This window comes from Poromitra crassiceps, assembly GCF_964638095.1.
Source record: "Poromitra crassiceps genome assembly, chromosome: 1".
In the NCBI taxonomy this organism is placed as follows: domain Eukaryota; kingdom Metazoa; phylum Chordata; class Actinopteri; order Beryciformes; family Melamphaidae; genus Poromitra; species Poromitra crassiceps.
In genome coordinates, this window is record NC_139623.1 from 29,397,171 (window position 1) to 29,422,928 (window position 25,758).

Here is a 25,758-nt window from a genome sequence, read left to right on the forward strand (position 1 = left end):
GTGTGTGTGTGTGTGTGTGTGTGTGTGTCCGTGTGTGTGTGTCCGTGTGTGTGTGTCCGTGTGTGTGTGTGTGTGTGTGTGTCCGTGTGTGTGTGTGTGTGTGTGTGTGTGTGTGTGTGTGTGTGTGTGTGTGTGTGTGTGTGAGAGTGTGTGTGTGTGTGAGAGTGAGTGAGTGAGCAGAATTTGATCAGGCCACAGCTATGCCATTTTACGTGCGATCGGGCTGAAACTTTCAGGAAGTGTATAGAGCACCCGTGTGGGTGACCTAATGGAGCCAGATTTTTTTATTAGGTGATTGCCCTAATTACCAAATGAAAAAAACATGCTTGTGAGTGGCTGGCGGTCAGTGGCAGCAGCCATGGTGACTAGGTGTTGAAATGCATCTCTGCACTGGCACCATTTTACATACTTGTTATGTTCCATAATGTTCTAGGAAGAATCTTCTGAGTGCAACAGTTACGGCCGGGGAAAGTCAATTGATCAACATGGCATTCTGAACCCTTCACATGTTGCTGCTACACATTGTTGCAATTGTTGGCAATGAGATACCTGCAAATCTAATTTTGCAGGTATTTTGAGATTTTGAGTAATTTGGTTATTTTCATCTCCATAGTACATCATAGTGAATTATTATTTTCATAAAACAAAAGGGAAAGTATTTATTTTTGATGATTTTGGTGGAATGCCACTCTAGAAAATGGAATGTTGTGTCATGTTTAAAGTAGGGATGGTCCGATCCGATACTCAGTATCGGTAGCAGAGCCGATCCAGTCAAAATCACTGTATCGGATATCTGAGGGGGAAAAGAGGTAGAATCCGATCCGATCCATTAGCCTAAACTATCATGTAAAATGCACGCCGCCCGTCACGGGGAAGAGAGATACGAACATGTCAACGCGAGCAGCACAGCAGCATGCACTTAATATGATGCGAGTAGACTATTTAAGTGTTGGAAATGGGTTGTTTCCAACGCTTAAATAGTCTAAATGGGTTGTTTGTTTGATTCGCTGAATCAAACAAACAACCAGACCGCAATAGCGAGAGGGAGAGGGGAGAGATCCACTCCAACAAGCTAAGGTGAGAAACAAAAACACACCTAGACTAGAGCCATAGAGAGCCGCAGGAACGAGTCTGGAAATCATCGATGCTGCCACTCCTGGTTCTTCACTGTTTTCGCCTTTGGGATTTTTGAATGGGTTTTTGGCGCGATGCTTCTAATAAGGTCTCTGGGCAACGCAAGCTTAATCAAACGCGAACCAGTGTTTAGTAATATCATCTTCACACATGAGGACGACTTTTATGAGTTTTGAAGCTTTTACGTGCCGTTAAAAGGGCGGCTAGCTAGCAAACGGCTAAATGAGACTACACTGTTGAGTCGACGGGGATATTATACGTCAATAACGTCATCACTTCAAAGGACGAACACGGAAATTCTCTTTCCCTAACTGTTCAGCCCGTTCAGCCAGGGGTAATCAGCGCACAGCAGCGCACACATCAACAACAGTCTAGGTTGAGTGCTGACGTGACGGGGAAGCCTATGCGACACTGTGTGTAGTTCTGGATTAGCTTAGCACAAGCTTTTTACTTCTAGGGCTCGCATTTACAACCCATTCTCACTCCGAGCGCGTAGCATATTGACGCTTTGTCCCGTCCCTTGTGCGTCGCTTGTTACTAACACGGTACCCTTGAGCGACCCATGAAACGACTTGGGCTTTCCGACTAAACTCCAATGTAAACCCATGGAAGTCATCTTTGACGCTCATGGCAACTGCTCCCCCATTAGTCAACTGCTCACAAAGAAACTCTACTACCTCCAGCTGTCAGATCATCTGTCACAAAGAAACTCTACTACCTCCAGCTGTCAGATCATCTGTCACACTGGAGGGTTGTGAGTGATCCATGGACCTTTGCTTGTGTCTATCATGCTGTCATCCCCAAACAGAAAAGGCAGGCCGCTAAACGAGAAATCATTTGCAATCTCATTTAAGTTGATCTTCCTTGGAAACAAATTAACAAACAAGTGACTCAATATGAGAAGGGCTGATTCAGAACTGTAACTGTAACTGTAACAAATCATCATAAAACAAAACAGCTACTGGAGATGTACCATACATTTCCGGATGCATTTTGTTGTATGTATAAAATTTAGCCACAGCTTGCATCTTTGCGGATCTGTGGTTATGATCTGTCGTCAGTAGTGTGTGAAATCAAACGTTCTGTGTGACGGCGTCTTTTTGAGCACAGCACATGCTCACTTTCTCTCCACTGAAGAAACAAATTACTGAAATAATGGACAAAGTTACTCTGGCGCGGGAGGGGGGGGGGGGTGGTGGGATGGTTCGAAAAGCATTCTGGGAAAAGTGGGTAATCCTAAAAAGTAGGAAATCACTGAAGTAGAATTAGATGAGTCAGTTTGAGGGAAAATGCGTAGGCTTCATCGCAAAATAACTGCTGGAATGCAATGAACGTCATAAATTGATGATTTGGGGATTTTTCCTTGACTGTAAATATACCATGCACGTCCTGAGCCAAATGTGATAGCTACACTCTGTATATCACATTATGATAAAGACAGAAATATGTTTTCTAAATTAATAGAAAAATGGCAACAATTCAAAGTGTCTAAATCTCATTCCAAGGCTTTGGCAGCAAAGCGGCAGGAGAGCGGAGCCTGTGTGTGTGTGTGTGTGTGTGTGTGTGTGTGTGTGTGTGTGTGTGTGTGTGTGTGTGTGTGTGTGTGTGTGTGTGTGTGTGTGTGTGTGTGTGTGTGTGTGTGTGTGTGTGTGTGTGTGTGTGTGTGTGTGTGTGTGTGTGTGTGTGTGTGTGTGTGTGTGTGTGTATACAGTATATGTGTTGAGTGTTTGTGAGTAAATCCTTTGAGAGCCAGGAAGAATAAAAGTGAGCATTGACCCTACCATGTCCTCATAGCTTATATCCATTTGCCTACAAACATGTAAAATTAAATATACAGCTTATATTTAACCTTTATATATAACATATATAATTTCCGTGTTCGTCCTTTGAAGTGATGACGTTATTGACGTATAATATCCCCGTCGACTCAACAGTGTAGTCTCATATATATGTCACCTGACAGCGAAATTATTGGTATGCAGACACCATCTTCTCTGCAAGAGATCTTCAAGGAGACAGCAATGAAGCAGGGCCTTAAAATCACCTGCAACCCAAATCACATCCTCCACACAGAGTATGAGCTGTTGCCGTCAGGCAGAAGGTACAGGTTACCAAACTGTAAACTGAACACGTATACATTTTATTTTGTCCCATTGTCAATCAAACTACCGTACTCAACAGTAAGAGGTGATGCATTGTAGAGCATCTGTATGGTGCACAACACTCCAGTTTATCATATTCTCTAGGGCAGCGGTGCAATATTAACTTTTTCATTTCAAACTATTTGGGGGGGATGGGTAATGTTTCTTTGTAAAGGGCTGGTGCAATATCACATAATCTTGGTCTATGTTTCTTTTTTTGATGTATAAGGATAGTGGCATTGAATCGTAAATGTAGTTTGATTGGACTGTGTGCGTGCGTGTATGTATGTGTATGAGTCGATGTGTTATGACGCCTCCTACTGTTGTTCTCTGGAATGCCCAAGACAAATTTCTCCTAAGGGAGACAATAAAGGCTAATCTAATATAATCTAATCTAATCTAGTCTCCGCAGTGGTAGGCGAGTGCTTTTACCTCTACTCCAGTTTCTATTAATCATTAGGTTCGTCCCCCACCCCCAACCCCTTCCCTATCTCTAGGTTTAAATAATCGTCACTCAGAATGTCTGCTCAGTTCCAGTTTTGAGGAAGGCAGGGAGGAAAAGTTGTCACTCGGTATGAAGTCACTACACGCCTGTCAGTGATCTCCTCAGGATCACATCTGACAAATCACAGCCTGGCAAAGCACATAATCAATTAGCACATCCACAGACTGGAAGCGGTGGTTATGGGGCTGCATCTTCATGATGATGATTTACCGTGAACCCACTCAAATCATCTGTTTTTCAAATGTTTTCTGGGTTATTAGACAGACTATTAGACAGACAGGTGTGTCTGGATGATTCAGATGGCCGATGTCTGTGCCCTGTGCTTCTAACGCTGTGGCTCTGCTTTACAACCTTTTAAGGGTGTGATGATCTGCTCTCTTCCTTTCCACCCTATCTTGTCACGCACTTGAGCTTTACAGGAAAAGTGGTTATATACTGTATATCACCGACCTGCGATGTTCAATGCGTTCACAGCAGTTAGTTTATGATCAACTGGTGTAATTTACCATTTTGGTGCACCCACTTGCCCTCAACGTGCCTCATCGACTTCCGTTGGTGAAGTTTCTGCGCTGAGCTGTTTTCAATTTATTTCTCGTTAGATTAAACTATATCGCCTAATAAATCCTTGTCCTGCCCTAGATGTTATTCCAACTAAATTCCCCAAACAGATCTGAACAGTTGGTCCAATTGTTTTAATCAATCATTTCTAGTTCCAATTGGCCTCTAAGTGCGGCCCAGTCTCGTTTGTTTTACACATGTGACAGTCCAACCTCTAGAAGAAAATTACGTTGGATTTTCATGCTCTCAGCATTTCATGAAATTAATTTTAAAGTACAAAATGGTTTCCTCTCAACTGGAGTCCCCCCCCCCCCCCCCCCCCCACTGAATGACCACATTTTTTCAGAATTGTAAGTCATGTTTTAGATAGTCTCGCTAGCCAGCCTCTCTTCCCTTCCCTCAGAGAGTCTGGCGTCGTGGAAACAGGCAACAGGGATCAGCCCGCCCCTGCTCTAAAGCTGCTCTCCCATTCGAGCGGCTGTTTCGGTGGCAGCAGGATATCCGCTCCCCCGCTTGCAAGCTCTGTCACACGCTCTGTCATTGGCTCCGACCATGTCAATCAGCTCCCATGTGTGTCGCTGTAATGCTCCCGGCCGCTGAATGTGAAAACAACGACGCTAACTAGCTAGCGTAGAAAGCTAACGGCAGAAACCTACATGCTAACTCATTGCTACACGCTGAAAATGGCAAGTTTTGAAGAAAATTTGGATTGTGCAATAAAGAAGGCCTGCTCGGCACAAGTTCCACCCCAAAACTATTTTCCAATGGCACTAACGCTAAGCACCGCCCAAGACGAGGATGATTGGTTTACCCAAACAGAGCATTTTTTTCGCAATCCCATAATGGAAACCTGCAGCGCCAGACTCTCTGAGGGAAGGGAAGAGAGGCTGGCTAGCGAGACTATGTTTTAGACCAATCCCCAGACTGAGTGTCTCAAACGTCCTCCTCCTCGCTGATGATGGTGATTGCTCCGTTTCAATGCTTTTAGACTCCAGCTCATGGTTTGGGCCGGCTCACAGACTCTGCTCTCGGTTGTCACTACACATGCTTCCACTCGGTCATGTCCTTTGCAAAAAATATAATTTGCATTCACTGTTAAAGGCAGACATATACACACACACACACACACACACACACACACACACAAAAGTAATCCCTCTCATTATTACTTACGACCCACTAAATTGTGTGACAGTGCGTTTATCTGCAGAGATACTGCCCTCTATGTATTTATCTGCAGAGATACTGCCCTCTATGTATTTATCTGCAGAGATACTGCCCTCTATGTATTTATCTGCAGAGATACTGCCCTCTATGTATTTATCTGCAGAGATACTGCCCTCTATGTATTTATCTGCAGATATACTGCCCTCTATGTATTTATCTGCAGAGATACTGCCCTCTGTGTATTTATCTGCAGAGATACTGCCCTCTGTGTATTTATCTGCAGAGATACTGCCCTCTGTGTATTTATCTGCAGAGATACTGCCCTCTATGTATTTATCTGCAGAGATACTGCCCTCTGTGTATTTATCTGCAGAGATACTGCCCTCTGTGTATTTATCTGCAGATATACTGCTCTCTATGTATTTATCTGCAGAGATACTGCCCTCTATGTATTTATCTGCAGAGATACTGCCCTCTGTGTATTTATCTGCAGAGATACTGCCCTCTATGTATTTATCTGCAGAGATACTGCCCTCTATGTATTTATCTGCAGAGATACTGCCCTCTATGTATTTATCTGCAGAGATACTGCCCTCTGTGTATTTATCTGCAGAGATACTGCCCTCTATGTATTTATCTGCAGAGATACTGCCCTCTATGTATTTATCTGCAGAGATACTGCCCTCTGTGTATTTATCTGTATTTAAACGCCAAAAAACACGCTTTGCGCCTGACTCATAGCATCATGTTTTTAGGCCCCGAAATGCGCTTTACGCCGAAGAGGCGTGACGCAGTGCCAGAAAAGGCCAGAATGGGCGTTTCGGCCTTAAATACCGGCCTAACGCTATCTTCCACCCTGGCGTTAATTTAGAGCTTAGCGCTTTTCAAAACCAGGCCTTATTCAGTGCGCCGGGGATATAGGGTTAGTTAACTGTTGAAAATTCAGGGGGGGGAAAAAAAAAATCGATGACTGGTTTTGTCATGTAGCATACAGCTGAAGTCTCTCTCGCCATCAAGCAGACAGTGACGGAAGCATGTTTCTTTATGTGCGCCAAGGGGAAGATAATGGACTAAATTGGTGGGTACTGCGTGCGTAATTACACAGCGGGGATGCAGGAGAGATGCAGATTCAATGTGCCGGCGCCGGGGATGCACTCACTCTCTCTCCCCCCTCTCTCTCTCTCACTCCCTCTCTCCCTCTCTCTCGCGTGTCAATTTCGGCCCCTATAGCGCACTGCAAGCATCAGATCTGAAATGTAGGCTACACCACAGAATGACAGAACCATCACTATTTTGGGGAAAAGGCCACTAATTTATAGCCTATGTAGACACTAGGCAGGCACAAAGACTGATGGAAAAAATCATGCATCATCCTACCTGTGCAGTGGGGGAGAAGAAAAGGTAGAGGGAGAAAACTATATCATTCTGCCCAAACTTTCACCAATCTAATCTCATCATGACATCCAGGGATAGGCTATATCTTTCTAGCCGATGCGTTTAGAACATTCTTTTCACTTTGATCTTGCTATAGTGTAGTGTATTTACATGCTTGCTGTATTTAAACTGCAGTGAGATTTGTTTGAGGAGCATAATAATATGGAATAATATATATGGAGACAGACGGGGATGAAAGAGGGAGGGGGGGAGCTCAGAGCGCTTTGGTCGGGCTTTTCTGACCGGACTGGATCACTCCGTGGAATTGGAGCCTAAAAGGGAAGATTGTGATTTGTTTACTGCAGTTCTCCAATGAGCATGTTGTGAATAATTCTACGCTTAAAAGGCGTGTTAAGTGGTTAACAGATGGGTTTAGCGCCGAGGGGAAAATATGGACTGCGCTTGACCATGCCCACAATTTGCGCTGCGCCTTAAACGCTATTTTAAGGCCAGGGGGAAGATAGGGCCCTATGTTGATGTTGATGATAGTGTGCTCTATGTATTTATCTGCAGAGATACTGGCCTCTATCTATTTATCTGCAGAGATACTGCCCTCTATGTATTTTAATATTTTCTCATTGTTTTGCTGTGGTTGGGACGTTTGTGGGCGTGTAGCGCCCAGTCATTAACATCGCGCAGAGGAGCATAGCACAGCACAGCACAGCAGACAAGACTCAAGCAGACTGCATTATTCAAACAAAACCAAGGAAACCAAGAAATGCGGGACCTTCAAAGAGAGGGTTGTGCGAGCTGTTTGGAGGTGTGGGTGTGTTTATTTGTGCTTTTAGAACATTACCGCTGTAAAACTATCAGAAAATACATTTTAATCCCTGTGATTCACCTGGTTTTGCGCCATTCACACCCTCCATTCACTGTCGACCTTGCTCGACCACCAAACCACGCTCTCTGTCACTCACTTGTGAATCACATATAAATAACCTATAAAATCACCTACTGGGTTTTAGCATATTTACACCAACTGCATGTAAGATTCAGAACTCATTCTAAGATCTATCATTTTACTGACTTTTTTTTTTTTACTCCATGTGGGCTAAAGCACATTCTGAAATCATCAGGGAAATAAGTCTCAAATGCCAAATCTATTACATTACTGTAGAAGCCTATAAATCACAGAATGCTGTATCCAGTGCTGTATCTTGTGCTCAGGCTGTACTCTAGGTCTATCTACTTTTTATGAGGAAAAAGTCCTGATCCATAGAGTGTGAATATGACTGGCCCCTAATCATTTAGGTCCATGCTTTGGCAGCACTTTTGAATGGAGGGGGAAAAATGGATGTGAATACGAGTGGAGGCCGGTCGATAGAGGTTTCCTTTATGGTTCTACAGATGGTTGGCTGTGAGGGGTCCAATTCATCCAAATCATCACTGCTGCATTTTATCCTGCTGCCAAAAAGTAGAAACTTTTTGGCGCAGAGGGCACAAGTTCATTTTGTAGACAAAAGGGGTTATCTACAAGACAACCCCCGTTAGAAGGCTAACCTGCTTTCGCTCCTACTGTATGCCTAAAAGTAGGACCAACATTGAGAATACTGATTTACTGAAATTTTGTGGTAGTTAGGACTGATTTCCCACTCTGAGATTCTTTATAAGGCCCAGGGGCTGGTTGCACAAAACACCTTAAGTTAAGATTTTCCTTAGAGTCTGAGTTAAGGTGTCAAATAAAATCGGTTGCACAAAACACCTTTAAATCTTCTCCTTTTTTTTTTCATTTTAAGGAAAATGTAAGCACAAGATTTAAGGGTGTTTTGTGAAGCTGACTCTAAGGAAAACCTTAACCAGCCCCAGACCTTTAGCATCAAGGCCTGTATGCTTTAAAATAAGCTACATCTTTTAAATTATTTCTCAAAACACCTTTTTACACACAGGCTTTAAAATAACATCAGTATTTTTTTTACTGCTTTCCTGCTTACTGTGTTTTATTGATTTTGTTGCATTTTTTGTAAAGCACTTTGTATGTGCCACTGTTATAAAATGTACTATATTAATCAAGTTTAGTGGGAGTAAAAGTACATTGAAAGTTCTGTATCGGGACTAAACAATTGCAGAGATTAATTGGCTGATTATTCATTTGTTTAACGGGATATGCCACTGTTTCGGGAGTTTAGCTCATTTGCCATATCCCCCCCACATAACCAAGGTACACCATGCTAGCCTGAGTAAACCCAGCCTCCACGTGACCTTACGCTCAAGCGCGTCGATTTGGGTAGGGTTGGTGGGGTCCTGACCCTACCAACATTTCAGGGTGTCCAATTGTCCCTACCAACTTTTAAGCAACCTTATTTGCATTATCTTTGGAGTGCAGTTATATAGGTCATTTAGATTGTCTTCCCATATTTTGCAAGGATAGAATTGACCCGACCATTATTGAGTGAAATTAGTTTGCAATATGTTCAAAGTTACATTTACCCCTGTTTTTCACAACTGAATGGGCCAGTCCAGTTTTTTTTCCCAAAACTCCCGTTTGATTGGCTCATTTGGCTGATGACCAAACAAACGCCCACCCACACACAGTTTTCCAGGTTATAGAAATCACGCGCAGCAGACAGACCCTCCTGTTAGCACAAATCTGGAGACTTTTTCTGACATGGGATTAACATTACCAGCAAGCAGCAGTGACGCAGCAGTGCAGCAGTGCAAGCAGGTAAGTCCCGCTAGCATCGATGCTAATTTAGCAAAGTACAGCGCGCAGCTGAAGCACATGGCTATAATATGGACGTTAACGTCCATATTAAGTAGCCATGTTTCATTTCATTTATTTGTTTATTTGAATAGGGACAGGTACACGTACATATAGGCCCCTATCGTTGCATCGGCGCTGTTTCTAGGCCGAGCGCCTGGCGCAGCGCAAATCAGTGGGCGTGGACCAGCGCACTTGATATCTTGGTCTTGGCGCTAGACGCAGCCTCAACCATTACAACCACGCCTTTTAAGCATAAAATTATGCACCGTCAGTTCATTGGATAAGTGCAATAAACGAATCGCATGCTTGCCTTTTAAGCTCCATTCCAGTGGTCCAGCAAAACCAGATGAAACCCAAGCCTCTGATCCCCCCCCCCCACCTCCCTTCATCCCGTCTGTCTCCATATATCGGCTATTATTCCATATTATGATGCTTCTCAAACCAATATAACTGCAGTTTAAATACTGCAAGCATGTAAAAACGCTACACTATAGCAAGATCGAAGTGAAAATAATGTTCTAAACGCATCAGCTAGAAAAATATAGCCTATTAGATTGGTGAAAGTTTGTCCAGAAAGATATAATTTTCTCTCGCCTGCTGCAGGAAGGATGATGCACATAAATATAGCCTACATTATGTAAAGTCATTGCATAAATGTGTTTTTATTGTAAAACTAAATGTGGAGTAGGGCCAAGTTATTGGAGCAGACATCACAGTATAGCAGATGACAGTAGAAGCTTCCGAAGCGCGTTCCGCTGTCACTTATCTAAATCACGTTAAATCGACAAGGGATATTTATAGCCCCAGTAGGACATATATGTTTCACATAGGGTGGTGTTTTCATTTCGATGTTTTATTTGGTCCAATATTGAAATGTTCTACAATTGGAGGTTGTCTTACCATTACACATTATTTAGATCCTCCCTTAATATAGGTTTTCGGCTCATTTGGTTGCTATTTAGTAGCGAAATGGACAAGCACAATGCATGTTGGGACATTCACATTGCAGTGAATTTACAGCTTATTTTTTCTATGGGACTCTGAGCGAGGGAGTCAGAGACAGTCGGTATTGTGCCTGTCAGACTGTGAGGAGAGAGGGAGAGAGTGACACAGAGAAGGGTGACAGAGGAGAGAGCCAGAGGGGAGGGAGAGAGCCAGAGGGGAGCGCTCCGCGCAACTGGCCCACTGAATAGGCCTGCTTTTCAAAGGCGCAAGGCGCTAAATTAACGCCAGGTCGGAAGATAGCAGTACGCCGGTATTTAGCGCCGACACGCCCACTTTGGCCCATTCTGGGACTGCGCCACGCCCATTCGGCCTAAAGCGCATTTGGCAGCGTAAAGCCATATTGATATCGTCCCAAAACAGGTGCAAGGCACGTTTTTTTTCGTTTAAGGCCCGTTTTAGCGCCGAAGGCTTGTGGGAGAATAGGGCCCATAGTGTTCACAACATAAAATGTCAATAAACCTATGATGAGTTGTACCAAAGCATGTATAGCCCAGGGCTAGTTTGCAATGCCAGTCCCTAGATGTAACCCGACATTCCTGTAAAATAAAAATAATAATACACAAAAATACAGCAAAATACAATAAAAAGACACATATCAAAGATCAGATAGGCTACTAAACGTAAAATTCATGTGCTTGCGCGATGACAACAGTGTATTGGCGATGTCAAATGGTGGCAATTGACATCTGACTGAAGATCGTGCAACTCTTAGGAGGAAGAAATGTAGGATGTATGATGTGTGGGATTCAGTGGCAATTTTTTCTTTCCAAACCGGCTGTTTGTGAAAGAACATGATTAGATGGCTAAACCTCCAGTTTGTGTTTGTTAGTTACAATTATGCTGACAGGAGAGCTGAGCAGGTGGTGACATGAAAGTTATTGAGAAAAGGAGAAGATACTGAATAATGACATCACAACAGTATAATCCTAATGTTGATTTAAAATGAGATATTCGTCTAAATATGGCTAAAAAAGGGATCATGTCTATGTTCCCCGGGTTCTATGTTCCCCGGGTTCTATATTCCCCGTTTTTCACTAACCCTAAACCTAACCTCCCCCAGACCCTAACCCAAAACCTAACCTCTCCCACCCCCCACGCCTAAACCTAACCTCCCCCAGACCCTAACCCAAAACCTAACCTCTCCCAGGGAACATAGCGGGGAACATAGGACCCTATTTGGGAAAAGCGGGGAACATAGGACCCGGGGAACATAGGGATGACCCCCTAAAAAAGGTAAAACAAAAACCTAAAATTTTTTTCTTTGCGGGCGCCACCGAAACACCCTCCCCTCATGCCGTCCTCGACCCTACCAACTTTGACACCAAAACGACGCCCTTGCTTACGCTACAGGCACATTGAAGGCTGGGTTTACCCAGGCTAACACCATGCCTTTACCGTCACTGTCCGGGCAGTATACAGTAACCTACAGTTGTGAAGTTAGTAAGTATCGCCATACAATGGTACACCCATTCAAAATAACCAAAAACACTTATCTAATAGCGCCAAAATACATGTTGTGCTTCGGGTACTCAACACGCGATGAAATATTAATCCAAATGCAGAGAAATTATCTTTTTTTAAGGTAAATAGATAGCCGGAATTACTTTGTAAACATGCCCGCCCGGCATTCATGCATGACATACAGCACATGCGCTGTGCTGTGTACAGCGGAAGCGCTCTTTACAAGCAAACAAGGAAGTAACTCGATGTGGGGATTTACTAAATGATGTTTCACGTAACTATGGATTAATATTTCATCTCGTGGTGAGACCCGAAGCACAACATGTATTTTGGCGCTATTAGATAAGTGTTTTTGGTTATTTTGAACGGGTGTACCATTGGCATCCATTATATTGTGATACTTACTAACTTCAGGACTGTAGCTCACTGCTCGGACAGTGATGGTAAAGGCATGGTGTACCTTGGTTATGTGGGGGGATATGGCAAATGAACTCGCCAAAAAGTGGCGTATATTTAATAATCTGTCAGGTAAAGCAACCCACAAGAAAGCTCCATGAAAGGAGCATTAGAAACACAGCTGGTCATGACACACACTCACCCTAAAGAACTCCTTAGTGGAGCCTGAGTCTAGCGTCCCGTAGGCGATCTCCGTCTGCTTGGCCAGGTCCTCTGCACTTTCTATAGGAGAGACCATCCTCTCCACGGTGAGGAAGGCAGCCAGGTTGGCCGTGTAGGAGGAGATGATGATGAGGGTGAAGAACCACCAGACGCCCCCGACAATACGCCCAGACAGAGACCTGAGAGGAGGTGACAGGGCAGACAAAGACGCATGAGAGCAGGGTGCTCAGATCTGCATGGGGATGGATGGATGGATCACACAACCTTCACTGTGATGTCTGTGTATACTGGATCATCAGACTGCAAACATACTAGCTGGACACTTCTTTACTCACTTAAAGGAACACACCGAGTTTTGGGGAGATTGGCCCGTTTGGTAATTTACCCATTAACTGAAGAGAACATGGACATGCTGACACTTCATTTAATGGTTAACTTGACCAATGGGCCAGTCTCCCAAAAACTTGTTGTATTCTTATTCTTCAGTGGCTACACTGACATTAAATCTATTTTTGTTTTTAGTTAATTTAATTCAGCACATTTGTCCATTCAACCAGTCACATTATAAAACTCATGGTAGGCTCTTGTATTAGTTGTTTTTAGGACATATGGGTATAAAGAGGTTCTTTAGGTGTATTTTTCCTCAAAGATGTCTTGGTGAGATTAATAACTTAAGAAGCTGTCATCACTGAGCTGTAGTTGCTCTCTAAAAACATATTTAAAGACCCCCCAAAGTCAAAAATCCATTTTTCTTCTTGTTCCTACAGTTGGATGTCTGAGCTTTACTATGCAGAATGACGTCTGTGCAGAGTTTATACTAGAAGGCTGTTTCCACAATCATCTGCTGAAAGTGGAAAGTTTCTCTGTGCTCACTGAAAAGGCGGTTTTCAACAAGCAAGATTCGTGACATCACAAACTTTGGAGACAATCCCTGCCCAGTATTCAGCAGTTAAAGCCCCAACACATTCTCCCTCCCAACTCGTCATATACTGCAGTTCGGTCAGGCACCCTTGTCGTCACTTTGTCACAGTGGCGAACCGTGCCTATCAGAACTGTATCCTATATAACTAACTATATAACTATGTAACTATATCCTTCTATAACGTAACCCACCCACCAACACCCACCACCACACGCACGCACGCACACACGCACACACACACGCACGCACACAGGCAATAAACCCAAATGTAAAATATATATTATACATACTGATCAAACCTGGTCCAAAACTGAATAACTAAAAATCATGCAATGCTGGGATCAAGTGAATACAACCGCTTAAAAAGAATGTCCCACTCTGACACACACACACACACACACACACACACACACACACACACACACACACACAAACTATACCCTACTGTACGTGCAAGTCTGAGGTCTCTCTCTCTGCGCACTGCCTGCGTCTTTACGCATTGGTGAGGGCGTAAACAGGCTATTGGAAAGACTACATGCCCAAGATCTATGATGAGTTGTCTTCCACAGCCAGCTTAGGTCGCTGTATCGTTACACACAATAATTACTCCACTACTCCTCCTCAGCTATGAAAATTACATTAGGCTACAATACATAAACAAATGGCTGTCACTGTCAATAACACAACCACAGTTTTAACAATTAGCTCAATACACAGAAAGACCAGGTGAAGACTCTGAAATTAAAAGCACAATGAACTCAAGACAGGCTGAGGCAGGTTTGGGGAAACAAAACAAGCACGCAGTGACGTTAATGTCTCCCGAGGGTCTCGTTGCAAGTGAAGTGAAGCAAGACACAACAAAACCCATGTGCGGGTCCAAAACTCCCCCTGCACACCGACATCACCAGCAATACAATAAAATAAAAATATAACTTAATGCTACCAATGACGTTCACAGTGGTTCACTTGAAGACAAAACCCAAATCCTCCAAAAAGCAACAAGCAACGCAACCCACAGCACAGCACAGCACAGCACAGCAGAGCAGTAACTGTAATATATAGCCTCTTGTGCTCAACTGCATGTAAACTAAGGGTAAGGTTCCCAGTTGCTAGCCTGGTAATGGCGAAAATATCCACCTTATTTTTGAATGCCCCACTGTACAAATAATTGTGGGTACAAGTTCCGATTTAACGTGACTTATTGTTGCAGCTTGCCATTTCCTTTGTTATACTCTGGCTGCAGACCCGAATTATAAACCGGAAACTGGAGTACGTTATAAAAGTTATAAATATAGTCACGTTATAAACAACTAACCAATGCTGGGAGTCCGTATGGAAACAGTGTTACTCGAAATGGTTAAAAGTTAAATCAATTTGGTCATTTAGTGGCGTTTTACTGCCATGTAACACAGCTAGCTAGCTGCTAACATTAGCCACAGTAGGCTGCGCACTGTGCTATTAAAGGGATATTTATCGACGAGATTTTTGCCAAGCTGGACCTGATTAGTGATTTGCTCCGTTCGCCCAGATGGGTGTCAAGCTGTCAGCAACAAGGCTGGGAGGATCACACCAGAAGAAAAATGCATAGGCATCATGGCCGCTAGCTTTTTGCAGGTTGATAGATCTAATTTTCAAGCATTAAATCCTTTGGTTTGAACCTTAATACATCCATGGTTTGAACAGGCATCTTGAAAACTCCGCCACACTTCCTACTTTCCGAAATCTCAGAATAATCATTAAGTCCTCCCTCCTTGTCGTTTCGTCTCGTCTCCTGGTTGGCTTGGATTCGCGAATCCCTGGAAATATCCCACCCACAACTCAACTAATTGTGATTGGCTGACCCCACAACTCAATGAAATTCTGATTGGTTAAGACACCTGTCATCAAAATTGTCATCCCCATGTCATGACCAGAGCAGACCAGAGTTGGGTCTTCATGAAGGGTTGCTGGCTTGTATGCTGTGATTGTCTAATTATGTTCTAGATAACCCTGATTGGTTGCTTTGGATTTTTAAATGATGGAGAAGTAGGGGAAGTCATCTTAAGGGTTTTAACAAGCTAATGTAACCTTTTTTTGTGGGAAAAACCATCAGACACAAATTATTATTCAAAATAGAGTATTTTATACACATCTTGAAACATGACTTTAGGGGGTCTTTAAGTGTAACAAGAAAAACATATTGTTTTACAAATTTGCATCCATTGTTACATTTGTTCAAAAATTATTTACATATTCGTGTGAGCACAATACAGTATTTACTTTAAGCAAATAAATCTGATAGGCTGAAGATGCATTCCAGGGGTGTTGATAATTCCCATAAAGCTTGGCTTGCTTTATTGATTGCTATACCAGATATTGCAGCAACCAGGGCACTACTGTAGTTAGAGATCTATCATGTTTATTAGTCTCCACTCAATTATGTATTTTTCTTCTCATATATTTCTGTGTATGCATGTACTGTACACATGCGTTGCTAACTGTTATATCATTCAAAGCCATGTGTTGTGATCATGATCATGATCATGATCATGTTGCAGTGTTGATTTGGTTGCAGATCAGGAAAACATTGTATCAGTAAACTGCCTCTTTTTAGGTATCAAAGTGTGGGCAATGGCCATGCTAACATTATTGGCTGGCTAACTGATCGCTATTTCATGGCTGTCAATGGACTCCATTTTCAAAGTGGATCATCTTTATCAGTCCCTGCCCCTGATGCGGTTCACAACCAATCCAGGTTTTAGGCGATGCAAAGGGCAATATTGCAACTTCAGAATTAGGCTCTTTGACAGAAGGCTGGTATCTTAAAGGAACACTCCGCCCAATTTCAACCAGCTTTGTATCATTAGAACATCAGTAGTATATCAGAAAACTGTAAACGGTTTTGAAGTCTGTCATTTAATTTGACAGTTATTGAGTGTTAAAGTAACTCAAATTAATAACTCATTAACTCAAATCAACTCTCAATAACTGTCAAACTATTCATCATTCATCTAGTTTGACAGTTATTGAGAGTTGATTTGAGTTAATGAGTTATTAATTTGAGTTAGTGTGAACCAGTGATGTCACTGGTCCACACTTTAACACTCAATAACTGTCAAATTAAATGACAGACTTCAAAACCGTTTACAGTTTTCTGATATGCTACTGATGTTCTAATGATACAAAGCTGGTTGAAAATGGGCAGAGTGTTCCTTTAAGCGCTTTGCCCAGTGAAGCGGACATGTTTGAAGTACAGCATAACGTAACAGATAAGTACAGGACTTAAGCTATTGTAAAGGTTATGTGCTGGAAGGAATACATTGATATAGACCCAGTAGTAGTTACCATTAGTTAATTAATTACAGACTCTGAGTTGTCAGCTCCACCAAAGTAGCTGCCCTGATGATAAAATGGTCTGGTTTGATTATGACTAATGATTAATTAATAAGGTGATAAGTGATGTGAGCATTTTTCTCTATAGGTTACTTTTGAGAGAGAATTCATATTTCACATTCCTCTGATTACTGTAGCCCCACAGTGTTATGCTCATGCTACGTCCAGAGAAGTGTTTGATGCCTTCTGTAAAATTGATTTGAAGCAATCCTCAGGGAATAATGTGCCCGTTTCATATCTTCTTACAGTAAAGTGAACACTGGAATACGTGTTTGGAGTTCTGAACAGTTATACAGTATATGACCTTCCTATGGTGAAATACATCAATCCTACTCCTATCTCAACACTACCAGGAAAATGTGATCGTTTTGGTATTTCAGGCAGCAACTTTATCTCACTCTCCTTTCTGTTGCTAGGACTTCTGTCCTAATTCATGAGCTGTAAAATGTCCCCACTACAAATTTAGACCAGAGAGGGGACAACACCGCTGGGCTAAAGGCACCATGAGACTCAGACATACTCCATTTTACTCAGGCCGGGGTGTGTACTAGGGCTGCCTGCAACTAACGATTATTTTCATTATCAATTACGATTGTTTTCTCGACTAATCGATTACTCGTTTGGTCTATAAAATGTCACAAAATGGTGACAAATGTCGATCACTTTTCCCCCAAAGCCCAAGAGGATATCCTCAAATGTCTTCTTTTGTCCTGACAGCCCACAACTCAAAGATAATCAGTTTACTGTGATAGAAGACTAAATATACCAGAAAATACTCACATTTAAGAAGCTGGAATGAGTGAATTTTAGAAATTTTTAATAAAAATTAGTCTAAATGATTGGGTTGGCTGGAATGGGCGGGCAGTGCCTCTTCCTAAAAAGATAATCATAATCATAATCATAATAATAATAACAATCTAAGAAAACAGGGAATGTCCCTCCTCAGCGGACAGACTGCCTCCTAAACGGTCCAGGGCAGGACGAGACACAAAACCTGCAATGGACCAGCGTCCTCCTTCTGGGCCTGGGCATGGCTCAAAGCAAGATCTCCCTAAAACAAAAAACTAAACTAACAACAACACATTGGGGGATGTTAGTTCTTGGCTGACCCGGCCTGCCTGTCTCCCACTGGGACTCCCGGTTGCATCACTGGAGGGCTGGGTGAGGGGCCTCTTGCTTGCCTCTCCGGCCCCCCGGTCTGTCCTCTCTCATTGCGGTATTATTGTAAGGTTAATTATTATAATGGTCATTATATAATAGCCTACTCTTATTATATTACTATCATGGTATTTATTATGATGATGATGATGATGATGATGATGATGATTATGATTATGATTATTATATTGCTGATATTACCACACTCCTTGATTTAAACGACAACCTATAATCTCTGCTCCCGGACTCTTAAATCTTTTCATCACACACATCATCGTAAGAGCTCTATGTTACTGTCTGTGGGCTCTATTTTCCCCCTGGCCTAAGGCGCTAAACTGGCCTTAAACGCAAAAAAACACGATTTACGCCTGCCTACCGCTGACTCGGGAAGATAGCGTCATGTTTTTACACCCCAAAATGCGCTTTATGCTGAAGAGGCGTGGCGCAGTGCCAGAATAGGCCAGAATGGGCGTTTCGGCCTTAAATACCAGGCTAAAGCGATCTTCCCAACTGGCGTTAATTTAAATACAATCTGTTATAGTCGAGTGACAACCGTAACACGGTTGTACTGTGATGTCCCCTCCAACAAGACTTAGCTTACTTGACACGTACTTTTTCAATAAAAACACATTTATGCCATGACTTTACATAATGTAGGCTATATTTATGTTGCATCATTTAGCCTGTGCTGTGATGTGCAGGAGCAGCAGGTAGCCTACAAGTTATAAGCCTGCCCTCAATGAGCCGAGTGGGGGTGCTTGTTCACTATGGTGAAAGTTATGTCTACAACATATAAAGATCATGGAAGTGGATGGTATCAGCCAGGAATGTCACCAATAGTTAACGTTCTATATTGTACAGGGAGACCATCAGCCCTGCTGAACAGATCTGTATTTGCCTGTAGGTTGAATCATTTTATTCAGGCTATGATCTGTGATGCGCTGAGATATCCAAATTGGCATGAAGAGGTGACAGCATGCAGCCGCAACCGGAGTTACCGGACTGGAGTATCTTGGTGGATCGGGACCTTGGAAGGGAAGAATGTGATTGGTTTACTGGAGACCACCAATCCAACACTTGTGAATAATTCTACGCTTAAAAAGGCGTGGTTAATGGTTAGCGCCACAGATTCTGCTGTTTAGCGCCAAGGAAAGATTAGGGAATGCGCCTGACCACGCCCACTAATAGCGCCGGGCCAAGCCTTAAACGCAAATTTAAGAACAGGGGGAAGATAGAGCCCACATGTCCATGTCTATTATGTCTATCTTGTTTATCTTCTATATCACTGTCTTTTGTTTTGTTGGTAATGCTATATCACCAATAAAAAAAATATGATATGCGGATTAATCTTGTCTATTGACTAAACGATTAGCAACTAATGGTTGCAGCTCTAGTGTGTGTACTGTAATGGGTCATGCCTCTTTGTCACACAGATACTCCCCTCCTGCTCCCTGATCCTCAACCACTTCTTCAGCTTTCACAATGCAAAAGGCAGAGAAAGGCTCAAAGCGGAGGTAATATTACCATTTAAAGTCTGTGCCTGTCTGATAGTTATACCCTTGGCTCATATTCTTTAATTTGACTATTCTCTCTGGTACTCTGTCCAACTCCATGAACATATTTTAGTCCATTGAATGTGCTATTCTCCAGTGGAGGTTCATTCATTTCAAATGAGAAACCATTAGCACTGCATCATTGCCTTGCAGATGTATTACCCTGGATGTCTCCTGCCTACTGATAATGTATGTGTGAGCTGAGCCCAATGTTGTCTTACACCATTTTTTGCAAGCTTCCTGAGGTTTTCTTGTTGAACATATTTTAAGTTGCAATCAAGATGCATATCTAAAAGAAAATATTATAGCGACAAATTTAAAGAATCATCTTCCAACATCAAGTCAACATGGAATATCATCAATCAACTGCTTAATAAGGGAAAGTCCTATACAGTACTCTACCTTCTGGATTTAAAGGTGACAGGGGGTTATTACTGGGGGTTACAGTATTACTGACCCTATTGAAATCTCCTGTGAATTTAATAATCTCTTTGTAAATGTTGGTATTTCCTTAGCGGAAAAGATAAAAAGTACTGATCAAAGTCCCTTGGACTTCCCTGTTCTAACTCAGTTTGATCCTCCCAATGTTACAGAAATTAAAGACACTAGTGCAGTGCCCGTTCCCCCATGCACCACCCCGTGTGCGCTCCCCCCCGCGCACACACACACACACACACACACACACACACACACACTCCGTCAGGTCCCCCTAAGCGCACTCCCCAAGTTTGAAGTTGATCCGACAAACGGTTCTCGATATACAAAGGACAGACATACAGACATGGAATTATTGTATACCAGTGACTTGTGCTTTTTGAGGCTACCCTTATTTGTGTCTCATTCAATCAGTTGTAGATACTGGGCTCTATTCTCCCCCTGGCCTTAGGCGCTAAACTGGCGTTAAACGCAAAAAAAACACGCTTTGCACCTGCCTACCCGTAACTCGGGAAGATAGTGTCATGTTTTTACACCCCGAAATGCGTTTTACACTGAAAAGGCGTGGCGCAGTGCCAGAATAGGCCAGAATGGGCGTTTCGGCCTTAAATACGGGTAGGTAGGCTGGGTGTTGGGGGTGGGTCGGTGCACAGGGTGGGTAGAGGCACTGAGGCAGCGCTGTGCGCAGTCCCACGGATCGAAATCAGTTTCTGGCAGCAAATCACTTTTTGACACAACACCGGCCAGTAGGCTATACAGTAACCTCTCTTTCTGCAATTGCACCATGCAACAATAGCTTAACCCGAGTGGACAATTCTGGTATAGGCTATTGAAATAGGCTACACATCCCTACCCTATTAAAGAAACTAATATTTTTAAATGTGTATGTTATAGCCTATATGAGCGAAACGACTAATTAATACTAATTACTAATTACAAAAGCATCAATTTTCGTTACAAATCCGAACTGGCTCATCCTCCAATTCTCTCCCTCTCTCTTCCCTCTCTCGTTCGCTCCCCTCTCAGAAATCCTCCGTACCAAACTCACCCAGCTCGGTGTGCCTGCCTCCACTTGTCAGTGGATCATAAACTTCCTGACAGACAGGTCGCAGCAGGTGAGGCTGGGAAAAACCACATCCGGCATCCGAATAATCAGCACTGGCGCCCCCCAGGGGTGCATGCTCTCACCCTGGTTATTTCTGCTATACACAAATGACTTCACCTCAGGGGACCCATCCGTCAAACTCCTGAAGTTTGCAGACGACACAACAGTCATCAGCCTCATCCGAGACGGCGATGAGTCTGCCTACAGACAGGAGGTTGAACGCCTGGCCCTCTGGTGTGGTCAAAACAACCTTGAACTGAACCAGCTCAAAACTGTAGAGATGATTGTAGACTTCAGGAAAAGTCCCCCTGCATTGCCCCCCCCTCACCATTTCCAACAGCACAGTGTCTATGGTGGACTCCTACAAGTTCCTGGGATCCATCATCTCCAAGGACCTAAAATGGGAGGCCAACATTGGCATCATCAAGAAGGCACAACAGAGGCTGTACTTCCTACGCCAGCTCAGGAAGTACAAACTGTCCCAGGAGCTGCTGGTACAGTTCTACACTGCCATCATCCAGTCTGTCCTCTGCAACTCCATCTCTGTCTGGTTTGGCTCTGCCACCAAACAGGACAAGCGCAGACTTCAACGGACAGTCAGGACCGCAGAGAAGATCATCTGTGCCAACCTGCCCTCCATCCAAGACTTGTACTCCTCCACAGTCAAAAAAAGGGCAGGAAAGATCATCACGGACCCATCTGACCCTGGCCATGACCTGTTTGAACTCCTCCCCTCGGGCAGACGCTTCAGAGCTCTGCACGCCAAAACCAATAGACGCAAAAACAGTTTGTACCCACAGGCCATTACTCTGTTGAACACCTAAACCACTTAAAACCACTTAAACCAGCCACTCACTTAATTTATGTTCATTGTTCACTGTGTTCACTATAAACTCAAGCCTCGTTCACATTGAACGGCATACAACTGTACCGTGTACCGTGTAATATCTGTAATATCTGCATAATCCTTGTCTACGAAACTTGTTTAGTGTTGCACATTTTACTGCACACATTTATTGTACATTCCCTTATATACTCATATTTAAAATGCAATCCCTGTATAAGCCTTGTTTACAAACCTACGTAGCGTTGTTGCACTACTGTACATCCCCTTATATATTCATATTAGGGATGTCAACGGTTAACCGTTAATCGATTAACCGTCGCTAACGTCGTTGTTCGGTTATTGCTATCGGTCTATCAGTTAATATTAAAAAAAAAAAAAAAAAAAAAAAATTTTTTTTTTTTTTTTTTTTTTTTTTTTGGTCTATTTACTCAATGAGCTCATGCCCAAACAAGGCGTGTCTATTTAGATGCTGAAATGTTAATGCTTTTTGTGTTAGAAATTCTAACACAAAAATAATTTGTGTTGAAATGTTGATGCTTTTTGTTAATGCTTGTTAATGCTTTTTGTGTTAGAAATTCTAACACAAAAAGCATTAACATTTCAGCATCTAAATAGACACGCCTTGTTTGGGCATGAGTTCATTGAGTAAATAGACACACAAAAAAAAAAAAAAAAAAAAAAAAACATTTTTTTTTTTTTTTTTTTTTTAATAAAAAATTATGAATTAACCGATAGGTTAATCGATTATTAGCGTCGGTTAATCGAAAGTGAAATTAACCGAAAATTGACATCCCTAATTCATATATAAAAATGCAATATCTGTATAAATCTTGTTCACAAACGTTGTTGCACACCTACCGTTCACTTTGACTGTACACTCCCTAATATATTCATATTTAAAAATAGCCACTTCACTACATTGTATATAGCACAGTCACTGTAAAAAGAGTATTTTTACAAAGTATTTCTTACAAAGTATTCTTGCCTTGACTATGTGTAACCTTCTTTCTCCTTTTTTATTTTTCTCTATGTGTGTACTTGTGTACTCTGTGTGTACTTGAGAGCAAAGCTAACCGGAGCCCAATTCCTTGTATGTGTTTGCATACTTGGCCAATAAAGCTGATTCTGATTCTGATTCTGATTCTCTCTCTCTCTCTCTCTCTCTCTCTCTCCCTTTTCTCTCTCATTCTGTCACTCTGCTTGCACTCAGCAAGAAAGAAGCTGCTGTCACAGACAGCAGTGGTGATGCAGTGGTGACAGCAGGTGGTGACGCTGTGGCTTTTAAGGGGAGTGATCTGACACTTGTGAATACTATTTTGGGCATAAACACGCCTATATGAGTTATGCGCCGAGATGACGTGAAGTACAGCGGGCCAACACGGGTCTCCCAACTGCCCCTCCTCTGAAATTAAATCTAGAGTGTCCTCCTCAGGCTCTGACCACTGCTTCTCTATACCTCTGTCCATCAAATCACTGGCCAAATTACTGCCCAGTGCTACATCTTGACTGTTACCTGCTAGCTCATGACTCTCATGGTCTTGAGTCTGCAGCTCTCCCACTGCTAACTCCTGTGCAGGTTCCTGTAACTCTGTGGCGACTACCACTACTCCCACAGCTAATGTCTGGTACATCAACCATTACGGCCTCAGCCTCATCATACTCAGTGGCTCTCTGTGACATTGTCTCCAACTGAGACCCCTCAATGAGCTCTTCCCTGCTTTGCTCTGGAGCTACTTCTGTTAGCATCACTGCCTCACTCTGGAGCTGCTCCAGCCACTCACATTGAGCTTTGGCTGCCAAGCACTCTGTGCTAGCCTGCTTAGTCTTCATGTCAGCTGCCTTGCTCGCTTTATGTTTCTCTTTACCCTCATCTGCCTTTCTCTGTTGCTCTGCAGGATCATAGAATATATCCAGATACTCTTTCTTTAGCTGCTCCCACCTCTCCAGATGACACAACTCCTTCGCCTCTGGTGTTTCATCCAGCACGCCCGTACTGGTAACTACACACACAGGGGCGAGCCCTACGCTCCCTTCCTCAGGCTGCGGCTGCACGTTTGATTCCTGCGGCACTTAATCAAACGGCCCTTGGAAGTCTCCCATCCCTGCTGCGTCATTGCAGCACAAGACCAATCGTTCTAAAGGGGAGGGACTCGACCACTGCCACATCACATACCCATTCACTAGACCTGAACGCAGGAAAAAGCGATGGAGCAGCACCTGGAGGTATCCACCAGCCACACCTTCACTCCCACGTACTTCACCACCCACACCTTCACTCCCACGTACTTCACCACCCACACCTTCACTCCCATGTACTTCACCACCCACACCTTCACTCCCACGTACTTCACCACCCACACCTTCACTCCCACGTGCTTCACCACCCACACCTTCACTCCCATGTACTTCACCACCCACACCTTCACTCCCACGTACTTCACCACCCACACCTTCATTCCCACGTACTTCACCACCCACACCTTCACTCCCACGTACACACCCACACCTTCACTCCCATGTACTTCACCACCCACACCTTCACTCCCATGTACTTCACCACCCACACCTTCACTCCCATGTACTTCACCACCCACACCTTCATTCCCACGTACTTCACCACCCACACCTTCACTCCCACGTACTTCACCACCCACACCTTCACTCCCATGTACTTCACCACCCACACCTTCACTCCCACGTGCTTCACCACCCACACCTTCACTCCCACGTACTTCACCACCCACACCTTCATTCCCACGTACTTCACCACCCACACCTTCACTCCCACATACTTCACCACCCACACCTTCACTCCCATGTACTTCACCACCCACACCTTCGCTCCCACGTACTTCACCACCCACACCTTCATTCCCACGTACTTCACCACCCACACCTTTACTCCCACGTACTTCACCACCCACACCTTCACTCCCACGTGCTTCACCACCCACACCTTCACTCCCATGTACTTCACCACCCACACCTTCACTCCCATGTACTTCACCACCCACACCTTCACTCCCATGTACTTCACCACCCACACCTTCATTCCCACGTACTTCACCACCCACACCTTCACTCCCACGTACTTCACCACCCACACCTTCACTCCCATGTACTTCACCACCCACACCTTCACTCCCACATGCTTCACCACCCACACCTTCACTCCCACGTACTTCACCACCCACACCTTCATTCCCACGTACTTCACCACCCACACCTTCACTCCCACATACTTCACCACCCACACCTTCACTCCCATGTACTTCACCACCCACACCTTCACTCCCACGTACTTCACCACCCACACCTTCATTCCCACGTACTTCACCACCCACACCTTCACTCCCACGTACTTCACCACCCACACCTTCACTCCCACGTACTTCACCACCCACACCTTCACTCCCACGTACTTCACCACCCACACCTTCACTCCCACATACTTCACCACCCACACCTTCATTCCCATGTACTTCACCACCCACACCTTCACTCCCACGTACTTCCCCGTGAATGGGTGCACTCGACCTCCTGATTGTGGAGTTAAAGCAATGTCCAAACATAAAACAGTTTAAAATAAAATATAGTCAAATGGTTTTCCAGAGGTATAGAGATGAAGAGGGGGTTTGATAT

General features: G+C 43.6%; 1 protein-coding gene across 2 annotated transcripts in view; it reads right to left on the minus strand.

Moving 5' to 3' along the window:
* Positions 1–25,758, minus strand: part of LOC310773329 (glutamate receptor 3-like) — a gene marked incomplete at both ends in the record, with an annotated part of 166,662 nt that overhangs the window by 19,452 nt on the left and 121,452 nt on the right. For both annotated transcript variants that reach the window (XM_083633204.1, XM_083633203.1), the window contains one exon: positions 12,705–12,903. In XM_083633204.1, the coding sequence (XP_083489330.1) occupies positions 12,705–12,903 (199 nt within the window). The remainder of the gene's footprint in view (positions 1–12,704; positions 12,904–25,758) is intronic.